The sequence below is a fragment of the Panulirus ornatus genome, chromosome 16 (genome assembly GCF_036320965.1).
Source record: "Panulirus ornatus isolate Po-2019 chromosome 16, ASM3632096v1, whole genome shotgun sequence".
Lineage (NCBI taxonomy): Eukaryota > Metazoa > Arthropoda > Malacostraca > Decapoda > Palinuridae > Panulirus > Panulirus ornatus.
This window is the reverse complement of record NC_092239.1, coordinates 18,362,606-18,379,718: the sequence shown is the minus strand read 5'-3', so window position 1 is coordinate 18,379,718 and position 17,113 is coordinate 18,362,606. Positions and strand designations below refer to the sequence as shown.

General features: G+C 38.8%; 1 protein-coding gene across 2 annotated transcripts in view; it reads right to left on the bottom strand.

Moving 5' to 3' along the window:
• Positions 1 to 17,113, bottom strand: part of Tace (ADAM 17-like protease Tace) — a 147,239-nt gene that overhangs the window by 34,523 nt on the left and 95,603 nt on the right. For both annotated transcript variants that reach the window (XM_071671389.1, XM_071671388.1), the window contains exons 6-8: positions 8,669 to 8,901; positions 5,643 to 5,837; positions 1,972 to 2,110 (exon numbers count right to left, since the gene is read on the bottom strand). In XM_071671389.1, coding sequence (XP_071527490.1) covers positions 1,972 to 2,110; positions 5,643 to 5,837; positions 8,669 to 8,901 — 567 coding nt within the window. The remainder of the gene's footprint in view (positions 1 to 1,971; positions 2,111 to 5,642; positions 5,838 to 8,668; positions 8,902 to 17,113) is intronic.

Below are 17,113 nucleotides of genomic sequence, written 5' to 3'. Positions count from 1 at the left end.
CCCACCATTCTCATGCCACAAGCATCTTTTATGCAAGCCATCACTGCTTCCCTAAATGCATCCCATTCTTCCCACACTCCCCTTACGTCATTTGCTCTCACCTTTTGCCATTCTGCACTCAATCTTTCCTGGTACTTCCTCACACAGTTCTCTTTTCCAAGCTCACTTACTCTCACCACTCTCTTCACCCCAACATTCTCTCTTCTTTTCTGAAAAACTACAAATCTTAACCTTTGCCTCCACAAGATAATGATCAGCCATCCCTCCAGTTGCCCCTCTCAGCACATAAACACCCAAAAGTCTCTTTCTTGTGCCTATCAATTAACACATAATCCAATAACGCTCTCGGGCCAACTCTCCTACTTACAGACGTATACTTATGTATATCCCTCTTTTTAAACCAGGTATTCTCAATCACCAGTCCTTTTTCAGCACACAGATGTACAAGCTCTTCACCATTTCCACTTACAACACTAAACACCCCATGTATGGATCATCTTATGCTGAAGAAAGGTGTTCACAAGGAATAAACCCCTCAGCACAAATATACACAAGTTAGTCTCCATTCTCATTTACTCCACGCACTCCACACTTACCAACTATCTCACCCATTCCATCACATACCACTTTCACATTCATATCACCTAATACAACCGTGTTTCTCTCATTCTCAAAACTGTTTATAGATACAATCAAATTCCTCCAGAAGGTTTCATTTCATACTTACCTCATATAGTCTTCATATTAACAGAGGCATATACACATACCCATGTATATTTCACAATCCTAATCTTTCCTTTCACCCACATTATTCTTGGTTTTTCATCAATGCTCTGTAACACCCTCCCATACTCTTGGTGATAGCAGAATTGCACATCCTACTTTTTCCCTCCATACCACACCACCTTCCAAGCCCTCCCATCACTAGCACTTATCATTTCCATTTTCACTCCACACACCCTACCCATGGATATGAGTTTCCCCAATCCCCAGCACATCCACACTACAACTTTTAAACCTCTCCACAATCTCCCTCCTTTTATTCTCCCCAGTCATCCCATCCAAAGTCAGGGCCATCATCCTCAACTGCTCGTTCCTTTTAACCCTCAGGACAATTGGCAGACTCCAGTGCAGCTTCTTAGCCTTTTGTGCCACACCCTTGACAGGTCTGGCAGAGGACAACTCCAGCGAAGTGCTTCCAGAAGGCAGCAAGGCTCCAAAATTGTCAAAACTAAAAGTTACAGTCACCTCCGTGATTGTCCAAATTCAAACTATTGTCCTGATGTAGTTGGGAAATGCCTCCACCTTTAGTTCTACCCATAAGGGGTGTACTAATGAGGTCACCATGAGAAGGCAGGGTGAGACTTGGCTCCTCAAGTAAAACTAGAGTACCACTCAAGGTGCTAAAACTCAATACTTTATCCAATTCCAAGCTTTACTTTTCATGGTAGCAGCACCTCCTACCTCATTGGTTATGATGCTGGAAATGCGAATAGTATTCCTAGCTAAAAATCTTTCAGAAAGAGGATGAAAACTATGTTGCACATAAAAGCGGAAAAAGGTGAAAAACCACTGCATCCAAGACAACTGAACTATGAAGACAAGTAAGCAGTGTTGCAATATGGTAAAATTACCAAAGGGATTTTATCAGCTCTATAATCAAAGCTTATCATCAGGAAAGTATGCATCTGTATTATATTGAATGACATAAAAATGGGGATGCAAGACAAATACATAAAATTTGAAGCAAAATAAAATCTGGCCAACTAACTACCTACTTACTGTAATGAATTATCAAGCAAAAAATGACCACGGTCAATGAAAAAGAGAACACAGCATCAACTATATTTTAATGAATTAGCATATAAACATTTTCATTTAAACCAATGATTTTCTTTGATTACTATGTGGCCACTAATCATCAAAATTACATCAGTAGTATCAAAATCTTAACATCTCCAAATTACTTACCTGGTGTGCAGATTCCCCCAACAGAATTCCTGCGAGGGGAGCCTACATAAGCAAGACCCAGGATGCCCCCTTCAAACTTGATGTCAGTGAAGAGATGTGCCAAGCAGTAATCCTTATGAGAGTATTCCCGGCTAAAAACCTTTCGGAAGAACCAAAACTATGTTGCACATAAAGCAGAAAAAGGAGATAAACCATTGCATCCAAGGCAAAAACTGAACCTATGGAGGAGACAAGCAAGCAGTGATGCAATATGGTAAACATATCAAAAAGATTTTCCCATCTCTTTAATCAAAGCTTGTCATTAAGAAAGCATTAGTTTGTACTTTAATTCCATATACACTTCCAAGCAATTATCATAATTCTTATAAAAATATGGGAAAACCTGTTGCAACTTAGTATGTTCACAAAGTATACTATCACTGTAAAGTAGCTTTTCAAAATTCTTATTTCAATTCTAATTCCTTAGCACCATAACCCCTATATTCTAGGCATATCTTAAAACTTGTTAATAAATAAAACTTAACACTCTATACCCCTCTAACTAAATAGCAATAACTAAGAAGCAGGAGCATTAGGTAGAATCAATAGGTAGAGGTAGTAGGTAAGAACATTAGGTATGAGCATTAGCTAGAAACCCAAGCTATTATCATAATTCTTATAAAAATATGGGAAACTTGATGCTACTTAGCATTTCACAAAGTATACTATCAACGTAATGTAGCTTTCAAGAGTTTTAATTTCAATTCTAATTCCTTGACACCATAACCCCTATTTCTAGGCATGTCTTAAAACTTGTTAACAGATCTAACTTACCACTCTGTATACCTCTAACTAAATAGCATTAACTATGAAGCAGGAGCATTAGGTAGAAACAACTGATAGATGCAGCAGGTACGAACATTAGGTAGAAGCCCTAGGTAGTAGTCATAGATATAGACAGATAAATAGATAGACTAAGAAGATTAAGTAGTAGTAGTCAGTAAGAACATTAGGTAGGAGCCTCTGCAAACAGTGTCAGAGTTGCCCTCTGCCATGGCCTGTTAAGGGTGAGGTACTAAATACTAGGATGTGGCACTGGAGCACACTAGTTATGAAGACTCTATCGCTGTGGCCACCCCATTGAAGGAGTTCCAGATGGAGAAAGGCATCAACGATACTAACAGATAGATAGATAGATAATAGATAGATAGATAGATAGATAGATAGATAGACAGATAGATAGATAGAAGAAATCCTACATCTTGCACTTTGTGCTATTAACACAAACCAAGCAAGGGTTTCAGCAAACTGAACAGCATAGACAGGATATTTCAAAGATGTGATACCAATTCTCTGTTATACATAATTCACATCAGAGGAGCAATGATACCTGAGCTTCAGAGATAATACACCCAAGATTTTACAATATTCTCCATTCATCCCTTTTAACATCAAGCATGCAAGTTTGTACATTTTTTTGCAAATAATATGTACCTCCAAGTACCTATGACAAGATTTTGCCTTGTGACAGGGTTAGCATGAAGAACTAATCACCTGTTTGACAATAATGTTATCTGATGACATATACATTGCTTAGTAGTCAATCTTGGGTTCATCTAGAATTGTTTTTAACCCTATCTATAATTTTTAACAGGTTTCTGTAATTACTCCATTCTATTTCCTTGCATTGCTGTTTAATCAATTCATACATTACTCACATGCAATAGTAGCTATGTTTTCATGCTCTTTCCTTGTACAAAGCTGTGCTGGCCTTCAATGACAGAAGTCAATGTCAAATGTTGCTTTAGTGTATCTTTTCAATGCTCTTTCAAATACCTTTCTAATAAAAGAGTCAAACTTTCTATAAAACTATCTACTCCATTCCCAATTCAGTAGGATGGAACAGGTACACAGCCTCCATAACATTACTACTCCTCCCACTTCCCTTTATATACTGTCAAACCAAGTCTTGTGTGTTCAAGTGAAACATAAAACTTCCACACTTGAAAAGTACTTACTCTTTCACTTTATAAACCAAGGTAATTCATTAATTGATGACAAGGTCTTCATCACTATCACATTCATACAAAAATAATTTCATTGCATTTAATCAACTGTCATTACTCTAACATCTTCATCTGAAATATCCCTTCTCCTAAACTGTTCAAGCAGTAGCTTTCATACTTCTCAAAATAAGGGGACCATATGTGCCATCTTATGAACTGCTATACAGCTATCAAGACACTGTCATAGCTCTCCCTGTTGGCTTTGAAACTGAGCACTTTATCACTATGCAAAAATGACTCCAACTGAGTCTGGTCCAAGAACTGAGATTTCATTTTTTTTTTTTTTTTCATGTTGAAGGCTCTGGTCACGGACAAAAGTCCACATCAAGGCCGGGCCTTGACTAAAATATAGATAGAAATATGAAATAGAAAAAGAAAAGACAAGGGAAAGTATTTATGACTTTTGGAGGCAGTGAAAAACCTGTCTTTTGAAATATGCCAGGTCATAGTTATTGGGAAAAACATGAGAAGGTAGAGAGTTCCGTAGCTTCGACATGTAGGGAAAGAAGCAGGTATCAAAACAGCTCAGTCTTGAGATGCTGATGGCCACACAATAATCATGTGATGCAGACGCTTGCCAAGTATTGCGTGGTCTAGCTAGTGGTGGGAGCACACAAGCAGCCAGCTCTTGGGAGCAGAACCCAAAGTAATACCTATAGAAGAGGGAAAGTGAACCAACATTGTGGCATAGGCCAAGGGGGGTCAAGTATGGAAGTTACCCTGGGACAGTTTATAAATCAGATCACTTTCAACTCAACTCTGTCCGGTAAGCATACAGAGTTAGGACCACCACAAATGTGAGAGCATTACAAGGATGAATCAAGAGTTCAGAAGAGATGAAGCTTCAACATCTAAACAGGACATCCAGTTTCTTAGAGACAGACTTAGCTATTCCTGTAGCGTGGGGTTTCCAAGAAAGAGTGGATGTTACAGTAATAACCAGTATGTTCATTGAGTCAAGAGGTGGAATTACAGAACCATCAAAGGAAAGACGAGAATTGTGAGTTTTCAATAGAGATCGGTAGAAATTGGGTCTTGGAGGCATTAAACTTAACAAGATTTTGTCAACAGCTGTTATTATGTCATATCCAGTTACAATAACAATTTTTTTTCTTTTTTCATACTTGAATGTCATTTCTAATATTAGCAAAGTATGATATCATGTTCAAATCCCATTGTATATTATACAAAGTATTTATCATAATTGTTTTCATTTTGATCTGAAATCACACTCAGAGGCAGAGAAATGTGAAAAGCACTAAGACTGCAGTTGAAGGGCATAAGGGATTACTTTATTCCATACAACCATATATTTCTGAGAGTGCCATCAGTTACTTATTATAACATATGTAAAAGTGCTTATAAGAGTACTTAAGCATGACTTTATGTACGAAAGAAAACTATATAAAAGAGTATAAATACTTATGCTTAATTGAACAAGCAAAAAATGGTATGACAGTATGAACAAAAGAACAAGATACCTGGCTGGTCATAAATGGAATGGTGAATAAACGAAAGGCAGGAAAAAATGGACAAACTGAGGTTGATCCTATAGTCACCTACAACTTCTCTAACATGATGGTTCACTTATCATGGCAACACATAACAAGAAATTCAACTTCTTACCTCAAGCAGGTTACGTACATCCCATGAGTTCCTTTCCATGTTGTAGTGTACCTGGTTTGAAGCAACAGGTGTCCATTCTTGATGCACAAGAATCTTCTTGATTACAAATCCCATTCCTGAAAAACCTCCATTGTCTGTTGCATCCCGCCACACAGTATTTTCATAGATCTTGTCAACACGGTCAATAAGGCTTATCTGTTGATAGTTAAATATCGATTACAAAAAATTAACATCATCCAAATCCAATGAGATAAAAATAATTTCATATCTGAGAAATTTTCCTGAACTTAAACTGGCGTGAGCTAAAACTATAACATCTCATGACTTGTCCAGACATCATTCAAGAGCACACAATCAAGTCAAATGTTATGACCAGTGATACACCTATAATCATCATTATTAATCACTGTTTCACGCGTCAGCAAGGTAGTGCCAGGAGACAGACAAAGAATGGCCCATCCACTCACATACACACATATATATACATGAACACCATTACACACATGTATACATACATATACATATCAACATATACATACACATACAGACATATACATATATACGCATGTACATATTCATGGTTGCCTTCATCCACGCCCGGTGCTACCCCACACCACAGGAAACAGCATTGTTACCCCTTGCTTCAGTGAGGAAGCACCAAGAAAACAGACAAAAAGGCCACATTCGTTCACATTCAGTCTCCAGCTGTCATGTGTAATGCACCAAAACGACAGCTCCCTATCCATATCCAAGCCCCACAGACCATTCCATGGTTTACCCCAGACGTTTCACATACCCTGGTTTAGTCCACTGACAACATATCAATCCCAGTATAACACATTGTTCCAATTCACTCTATTTCTTGCATGCCTCTCACCTTCCTGTATGTTCAGGCCCCGATCACTCAAAATCTTTTTCATTCCATCCTTCCTTCTTGTACATTTACTGTTGCTCTCCATAAATACAAGTCAAATCTGATGAAGCTGTAAAGGGAAATACGCAAGTTTATTTCCGATGCATTACACATGATAGATGCAAAACAGACTTCCATGGAGTAGCAGTTAGCATTCCAAGATGCACTCACGGGCTACCTAACATCAAACACATAGGTTCAAATCCTGGTTGTGGCAGTCAGTCCACAGTCAACCTAGATGTTCATCCATCCCTAAACAATAATCACTTCATCACTACCTGTTATTACTTCCCCCTTGCCCCTTCACCGATGTTATTTACCTTCTTCCAAAACGTCTTTTTATTCTCCCTAAAATCCTATGATACTCTCTCACCCCAACTCTCATTTGCCCTCTTTTTCAACCCTTGCACCTTCCTCTCGACCTCCTCCCACCTTCTTTTATACATCTTCCAGTCATTTACACTCCTTCCTTGTAAGTACTGTCCAAATGCTTCTCTTTTCTCTTTTACTAACAACTTTATTTCTTCATCCCACTACTCACATACACATACACATACACAGGTACATATTCATACTTGCTCACCTTCATCCATTCCTATCCATATTTATTTATCTATCATACTTTGTTGCTGTCCCCCGCGTTAGCGAGGTAGCGCAAGGAAACAGACTAAAGAATGGCCCAACCCACCCACATACCCATGTATATACATAAACGCTCACACACGTACATATACATACCTGTACAATTCAACGTATATATACATATACATACACAGAAATATACATATATACACATGTACATATTCATACATGCTGCCTTCATCCATTCCCACCGCCATCCCACCACACATGAAATGGCACCCCCCTGCCCCCGTGTGCGCACGAGGTACCACTAGGAAAAGACAACAAATGCTACTTTCATTCACACTCAGTCTCTAGCTGTCATGTATAACGCACCAATCCTATTCATCTTATTGACTACCCTATGTCCCCCAATTCTACCCTCAACTGCCTCATAATTGTCTCATTTAAATCACCCATCATTAATACTCAATCTCCTGCATCAAAACTGCAGACATACTCTCTCAACTACTCACAAATGCTTGCCTCTCATGATCTTCCTCCACATAGCAAATTGCATAAGCACTAATAATCACCTATCTCTTGCAATCCACTTTCCTTTTAAACTACATCAGCCAGAAGCTCATTTCCTTACACTCTTCCAATCATTTCCATAACTCTGGCTTTAGCAGAGTTGCTACTCCTTCCTTAGCTTTTGTCCTCATATCAACCCCTGACTTTAACCCTAAAACATTCTTTACTCTTCAGTTTTGTTACACAGGTTTCTTTCCTCAACATACTGGCTATTATGTACAACTCCTTCTGTTTCTCTAGGTATTTCTAATTCAGATTTTCAAGCAAACACCTGATCCACACATCCCCTACCACTCCTGATGCCACATTACTATCATTATCTATTACCCCAGGATCCCTTTCAACACGGGTCCCAGCGTTACTTCAAGATCCCTTTTCCCAAGGCTCTAGCAGCTCCTCTGCGGCACTACACTCAGTAGCAAGGACAGACTGGAATCCTCTGAAGCAATAAGTTCTTTGACAAGGCAGTCCTTTTTTTTGTCGACTGAAAATGATACAGCCTTACGAAAGGTGACTTTCAATGTAATACTGGGAAGTTTAATATATTCAGTGCAACATACTAACATGTCATTATTGTTCATATAGTATAAAACGAAGTCATCAATGTATACAAAAGTAAATTATCTTATTTTTCTTATCAAAGCCAAAATATTCCACGGTTCTCTCTGTATCATATAATGAGTTTAATCCACTTAGTGCAAGACACCAAATAAATACTAAGTAAATCATTCTATAATTCTTCTTAGTGAAGTTAAAATTTCTATATATAGGGATGATAAGCAGTAGAACAATTTAATGATCTTTTTATCAAAACTCTAATGGTCCACTTGAGGCTCTTAACAATGAAAAAACTAATACGAATAGTGACAAAAATTTCCATAAACACAAATCTCACACCAACACTTAATCTACCTTCAATTCTGCAATAAGGGCTAAAAAAAAATCAACTAAGACCAACCAGATAGTTTACAGTAGTCTTATAGTTTGAGCCACCCATTTCTTTGAAGAACCTGTAGTCAGCCACTAAAAGTAATGGGCAACGAGTTTTTTCGCCATTGAAGTTGTAGGCCTCTGCCTGCTGTCGTTTTACCCTTCGTCTAGGTCCCTTGAGGGAGTTTTCTGATGATGCATCCAGTGTTAAGCTGTCAGGCAGTTCGTACCCCTCTACCCATTCATCCTCAACATCCATTTCTGCAAGTAATAATGACGTAAACCATTTACTATGCAGAGAATAAGCATTCTTCTATGACTAACTATTGCACTGTACATAATGAGAGGATACATCCAAGAAAAGTGATATTATTCAAATGACTAACTTTTGCACTGTACATAATGAGAGCATACATCTAAGAAAATTGATATTATTCAAAGACATTACTTACACAAAGTCCTAACATATAATCTTCCAACTTTCATTCTGATGTTTTTGCTGAATAACAACTATTCAGTCAGAGAGAAGCCTTATATACTGATAGGATCAAACAAAAAAGTAGATGTATACACTTACAGCCCCAAAATGAGGTTAGATAGGTATGATACTAAAATATTCCCTTTGACACTGCAAGCAAAGTGATCCCAATTGCTAATAAAGCAATCTAAACGAAAGAAGGGAAAGAAAGCCAACTTTTGAGGTCAGACTGGGAGAGTTTATAAGCTGGACTTCTTCACACATGACTTTTAAGGTGAATATGCACAGCTTGAGCCAACCCAGAGGTGATAGCAGTACTCCATACAAGGATATATAAATAAGTTCTTCATACATATCTATCTATATTTCTGATGCCCATTTGATCCAGGAACTCCCATCAAGGGGTGGCCATGGCAAAGGAGTTTCCACTTATCCCTGTCCCTAAATGCATTCCTTGCACACACCATTCCATGCATTCCACCACCATTTCTCTCCCTCCAGTATCCTTCCACTCCATTTGACCATGTTCCACTCACACCAACACCTTTAATTGTACTATCATATACTCCTTTTAAACTCCCAGTCTTGCATTCTTTCCACATGCCCACACAACCTCAAAATATTACGTTTCACCTACTCTACCACTCCACAATTGCGTTCTCTGCCATACCACATCTCTCATAAACCCATTCATTTTTTTCTTCATTCTTTCTAGTCACTCCCCATGCTCTTCTCAAATAGCTCACTTCCACAGATAGTATTCTTTGTAGTAACAAAATATCTCATCACAAGTATGAAATCTTCAGCATTCAAACTATACTTAAATTTTTTTTAGTGGAAAACTTAACCATTTTTGTAATAAAGGAATTCAAAAGAAATTAGAAGTTACATTCATGCCAAGTATGTCTTCTACAGTTTCTCACTAGAATGTGCCAACAATGCTGTGTCATCGACAAACCACAATTGACTCACTTACCAGGCTCCTTTATCCCCTACTGACTACATACCCGCCCCTCTGTCCATGACTGTTGCATTCATCTCCTTCACCATAAACAAACTAAAGAGCCATGGCAACATCACATGCCCCTACTGCAGACAAACCTTAACATGGAACCACTCACTCTCCTCTCTTCCTACTAGTACACATGCCTTCCACTATTGATAAAAACTCACAGCTTCTAGTAGCATTCCTCCCACACCATATATTAATTAGACCTTCCACAAAGCATCTCTATAAACTCAATCATATGCTTTCTCCAGATCCATAAATGCCACATACTAATCCTTCTGTTTCTATAAGCATTTCTCACAATCAATCTTCAACCCAAAGACATGATCCCACACATCCCTTTCCTCCTGAAATCACACTGCTCCTCTCTAATCTGATGCTCTGCCCATGCCACCACCTTTTCAATCACAATTCACCCACACAACTTATCAGGTAGACTGAATAAACCTATACCTCTGTAGTTTGAACACTCACCTACAGCAGAACTAAATATGCATTCTGCCAATCCTTAAGCACTTCACTGTGATATATACATATAATGAAAATCTGAACTAACCAATAAACAACATAGTCACCCCACACTCTTAAGAAATTCAAATGCAAAACTATCCACTTAAACTACCATGCCACATCTATCTTACACAAGGCTTTCACCAACTCTTCTCTAATCACCAGACCACTCTCCATGACTCTCACACTTCACATACCTCCCTAGTCCAAATATCCTTCATCTGCTACACTAATATCAGAAACATTCAACAATCCTTAAAAAATACTCACTCCATCTCCTCCTCACTTCCCATTTGCCCCTTCACTTATCCCATCTCTTCTCTTGTTTTTTACACTATAAACCTCCCTCTATATCATCCTTTTATTCTCCTTCCAGTTTGCTTTCTCTAGTTCATCTTCCAACTATATGCTGTCCTTCCCTGTAAAGTATCATCCATTTCCCTTTCTTTTCTCCTTTGCAAGCAACTTTTCTTTGTCATCTCACCACTCACTACCCTTTCTCACTTGCCCACCTACCATTTCCATATGCCACATAATTCTCTCACACATGCAAATATTACATTATTTCCCTAATTACCTCCCATTCCTCACCCAATCCCCATCCTTCGTTTACTATTTCCCTAATTGCCTCCCATTCCTCAACTAATACCCCTTTCTTCATTTACTATCACCTTTTGCCATTCTATACCCAATCTCTCCTGGCATTTTTTCTCACTTCTCTTTTCCAAGCTCATTTACTTTCACTAACCTCTTCTCATCCCTAGCTTCCTCTTTCCTGAAAACCTCGAAAAATCTTAACCATTACCTCCACAATGTATTGATTGGACATCTCATCAGTTGCTCCTCTCAGCACTTGAACATTAACAATTAGCATGTAATCCAATGATACCCACTTACCATCTTTCATACTCACATATAGATGCTTATGTATGTCCCTCTTTTCAAACCAGGTATACCCAATTACCATCCCTTTTTTAGCACACAACTCCAAAAGTTGTTCACTATTTCCAATAATCTTACTGAATACTTCATGTTATACCCTTAACTGTCACACTGCTCACCTTCACATGTAAATCAGCCATCATGAACACCTTCTTACCTTGCTAAAACAGGAGGAGGCAATAAAGTACGAAAAAATAATTAAATATCTGGTCTCTAGCATCAAAACTGCTAACACACTTACTCAACTGCTCCCAAAACACGTACTTATCATCTTTCTTTTCAAAGACACATGAGTAAGCACTAGAAAGGTCCCATCTCTCACAATCCACTTTCATTTTCCACTTCCATACTCTCTCAAACATTCCCATAACTCCTGCTTGAACTACAGAAATACCCTTTCATAGCTTTTAACCTCACACTAACCCCTGACTTCACTTCCAAAACATTCCCACCAATTCTTTTCTTTTATCCTTGAGCTTTGTTTCACTCAGGCAAAACATCTGGGTTTCTTTCCTTAAATGTACTACCTATATCCTTTCTTCTCATCTTGGCCACATCTACACACATTTAGACATCTCAGCACCTTGCATGGCTTTTCCTTTTGATCCATTTTTTTAAACTGAAATAGAAGGGGTGTTTCCAACCCCTCTCAGTCGCCTTCTAACATACATGGAATACATAGAGAGAAATATTAATTCTCTACCCCAAGCATAAAACATACTTCAACATTTCATGAGCCTAAAATGCCCTTCATTCTTTAAATTTTCTTAAAAACCTTATTCTGAAGAGGGAGTCTCATATGGGGAATGCACCTGCATAGGAGTTACACTTATATTTCACATCTACTCCAGTTGTTTATCTTATCCAAGTCTTAGTTTATATACTATAGGTAATTGCAAAGAGAATACAAATCAAGTACTAAATGATGGAACAGATTAGAAAGATGTGGAGTCATCAGCTTATGAGAGGAACCCAAGGAACCCAAGTACAGTTAAGGTAAGGTACAGTTAAGGTAAAGAAAGAAGAGGATGATCCAACAATTATGGAAATATTGCAAACCAGCTAAAGATAAAGCTAACTATGAGGTAACCTACTGGAGGGTAAAAGATGAAAGTGGGGCGTTTGGATACCAAACACTAATGCTGCTACCTTAAAAGGCTTTTGAGATATTCAGGGCTACAACATAAGATTCCCAAAAGTCTCCAATTGGGGATGACCAAATATTGGTACAATAACATACGAAAGGATAGAAGCCAAACTGTTAATCGCATTGAAAAAAAAACATGAAAGAAAATGTAACTGCCAGCACTAGTTTATGCATTTTTAATGTCTATCTAATTCACAATATTTATATAGTAAATGGGAAGGAGACCTGTGTGAGGAAGTACCAGGAGAGACTGAGTACAGAATGGAAAAAGGTGAGAACAATGGAAGTAAGGGGAGTGGGGGAGGAATGGGATGTATTTAGGGAATCAGTGATGGATTGCGCAAAAGATGCTTGTGGCATGAGAAGAGTGGGAGGTGGGTTGATTAGAAAGGGTAGTGAGTGGTGGGATGAAGAAGTAAGAGTATTAGTGAAAGAGAAGAGAGAGGCATTTGGATGATTTTTGCAGGGAAAAAATGCAATTGAGTGGGAAATGTATAAAAGAAAGAGACAGGAGGTCAAGAGAAAGGTGCAAGAGGTGAAAAAAAGGGCAAATGAGAGTTGGGGTGAGGGAGTATCATTAAATTTTAGGGAGAATAAAAAGATGTTCTGGAAGGAGGTAAATAAAGTGCGTAAGACAAGGGAGCAAATGGGAACTTCAATGAAGGGCGCAAATGGGGAGGTGATAACAAGTAGTGGTGATGTGAGAAGGAGATGGAGTGAGTATTCTGAAGGTTTGTTGAATGTGTTTGATGATAGAGTGGCAGATATAGGGTGTTTTGGTCGAGGTGGTGTGCAAAGTGAGAGGGTTAGGGAAAATGATTTGGTAAACAGAGAAGAGGTAGTGAAAGCTTTGCGGAAGATGAAAGCTGGCAAGGCAGCAGGTTTCGATGGTATTGCAGTGGAATTTATTAAAAAAGGGGGTGGCTGTATTGTTGACCGGTTGGTAAGGTTATCTAATGTATGTATGACTCATGGTGAGATGCCTGAGGATTGGCGGAATGCGTGCATAGTGCCATTGTACAAAGGCAAAGGGGATAAGAGTGAGTGCTCAAATTACAGAGGTATAAGTTTGTTGAGTATTCCTGGTAAATTATATGGGAGGGTATTGATTGAGAGGGTGAAGGCATGTACAGAACATCAGATTGGGGAAGAGCAGTGTGGTTTCAGAAGTGGTAGAGGATGTGTGGATCAGGTGTTTGCTTTGAAGAATGTATGTGAGAAATACTTAGAAAAGCAAATGGATTTGTATGTAGCATTTATGGATATGGAGAAGGCATATGATAGAGTTGATAGAGATGTTCTGTGGAAGGTATTAAGAATATATGGTGTGGGAGGAAAGTTGTTAGAAGCAGTGAAAAGTTTTTATCGAGGATGTAAGGCATGTGTACGTGTAGGAAGAGAGGAAAGTGATTGGTTCTCAGTGAATGTAGGTTTGCGGCAGGGGTGTGTGATGTCTCCATGGTTGTTTAATTTGTTTATGGATGGGGTTGTTAGGGAGGTAAATGCAAGAGTTTTGGAAAGAGGGGCAAGTATGAAGTCTGTTGGGGATGAGAGAGCTTGGGAAGTGAGTCAGTTGTTGTTCGCTGATGATACAGCGCTGGTGGCTGATTCATGTGAGAAACTGCAGAAGCTGGTGACTGAGTTTGGTAAAGTATGTGGAAGAAGAAAGTTAAGAGTAAATGTGAATAAGAGCAAGGTTATTAGGTACAGTAGGGTTGAGGGTCAAGTCAATTGGGAGGTGAGTTTGAATGGAGAAAAACTGGAGGAAGTGAAGTGTTTTAGATATCTGGGAGTGGATCTGGCAGCGGATGGAACCATGGAAGCGGAAGTGGATCATAGGGTGGGGGAGGGGGCGAAAATTCTGGGAGCCTTGAAGAAGGTGTGGAAGTCAAGAACATTATCTCGGAAAGCAAAAATGGGTATGTTTGAAGGAATAGTGGTTCCAACAATGTTGTATGGTTGCGAGGCGTGGGCTATGGATAGAGTTGTGCGCAGGAGGATGGATGTGCTGGAAATGAGATGTTTGAGGACAATGTGTGGTGTGAGGTGGTTTGATCAAGTGAGTAATGTAAGGGTAAGAGAGATGTGTGGAAATAAAAAGAGCGTGGTTGAGAGAGCAGAAGAGGGTGTTTTGAAGTGGTTTGGGCACATGGAGAGAATGAGTGAGGAAAGATTGACCAAGAGGATACATGTGTCGGAGGTGGAGGGAACGAGGAGAAGAGGGAGACCAAATTGGAGGTGGAAAGATGGAGTGAAAAAGATTTTGTGTGATCGGGGCCTGAACATGCAGGAGGGTGAAAGGAGGGCAAGGAATAGAGTGAATTGGAGCGATGTGGTATACCGGGGTTGACGTGCTGTCAGTGGATGGAATCAAGGCATGTGAAGCGTCTGGGGTAAACCATGGAAAGCTGTGTAGGTATGTATATTTGCGTGTGTGGACGTATGTATATACATGTGTATGGGGGGGGTTGGGCCATTTCTTTCGTCTGTTTCCTTGCGCTACCTCGCAAACGCGGGAGACAGCGACAAAGTATAATAAAAAAAAAAAAAATATTATATAGTAAAAGTGTCATCTACTCTCCATTCAAATGATACCATTATCTGTATTCATGATATCAGCAGGCACCTTATTCCAATTTTCAATAACCCCATTTGTTAAAAGTTTTCCTAGATCAATGCATATTCATATTGTACCTTCAGCCAATGTTTCTTGTTACAGGATCCATGTGTACTTTAAAAAAGTTTATCTGAAATGACATTAACAGATTTATAGTATTCTAAGAATTTCTACGCTTTTATGGATAGAAAAGTGTGAATTCCACTGACCTTTCTTCATATGACTTGTTTTTTAGTTGTGGTATTAATAGCACTCCTCTTTTCTGGACCTTCTTTAGCCTAACTAAATCTTTTTGATGATGTGAGAATATGAATGGGATAACATGGTCAAGATGGGACATTACTAGCGAGTATCAGTGGGCCTAATATTATGCACTGCAAGCCTCTTGCAATGATTACAAACACCCTGATTCCTTTATGGGCAGCAGTTAATACTTTGCACAATGAATTTCATATCATTAGTGATAGTAACTTCGAACTCCTTCTCCTCTAGGATGTAAGAAAAAGCTTTTCAAAACATCCTGTTTTCATGATTTTTCATCTCCAAAGTGCATATCTTTGTTTGTCTATAGGTAATGAACATAGTTTTCCATCCCCTGACCAGGTCAAAAATTAGGCTAGCCATTCAAATAATTCTTTGATTATTTTTGGATGTTGTGACACTTCCTATTTCCTATATTTATACCAAACTGCCTTCTCACCTTAATGAGGTGGCACCAGGGACAGATGAACAATGGCCTCATTTGCACACATCCAACCATTAGCCATCATGTATAATGAACAAAAACCAAAACCTACAATCTACAGCCAAGTTCCACAGAACACCTACAGTTCACCTTCAATGCTTCATATACCTAGTGACAGCACATTCTCCCCTTACATAATATCAATCCAATTCATCCAATCCGATGCAAGCCTCTCATCCTCCTGAGTATTTAAGACTTCAAAACACTAAAGCCTCTTTCAGTACATCCTTCCATCTCCTTGGTGTTCCCTTCCTCCTTACTCCTTCCACTTCTGATGAATAGAGCCTCTGTCAGTTTTCCCTAATTCATCCCCTCCATATGTCTGAACCATTTTGGCACACCTTTATTGGCCCTCTTAATCATAATCAGACTGCACTTATTAAAACTTTCTCTTAAATCATCATTCTTTGCATGAACACTTCACTTTACACCATATATTGTCCTCCAAAAGTTCATTTTCAACAAATCCACCCTTTACCTTTCTTCAGTGTTTACAGCTTAAGACTACCATCCATACAACACTGTTGGGACTAACATGACTTCAGATATACCCACCCTTACCCTTACAGACTCTGAATTCTCCTATAATATGGTTCTTGATGGACCCTTCACCCACTCTTTCCCCCTAAGACCCACTTGTTTCCCCTCAGTTCCATCCACACTTAAAAACAGCAGGTCCTGTGGCAGTGAAAAAAAGATCAAAACAAAAGAGACATTTCTCTAGATACTTGAAAGTAGAGCAAGTTACTTAGTAGAGATGGAATAACTTCTTCAACTGTTAAATAAATCAATTAAGTACTTATTTCTTTTTACACGAGATGTCAATTCAGAGCTTGACAAGTTAGCTTTCGTCTAAGCTATACATGAAAGGTAAATGTTGCCAATCCTGCTTTCTGACTTGATGAATTCAATGACTTCTCGCTTAGAGGGGTTAGCCCCTCTGCTATAGTGATATTTGCTGAAAGGATCATTGTCCATTTGCCATCACTAACAGACCATTCAACCTTACATCTATACAGCTCTTG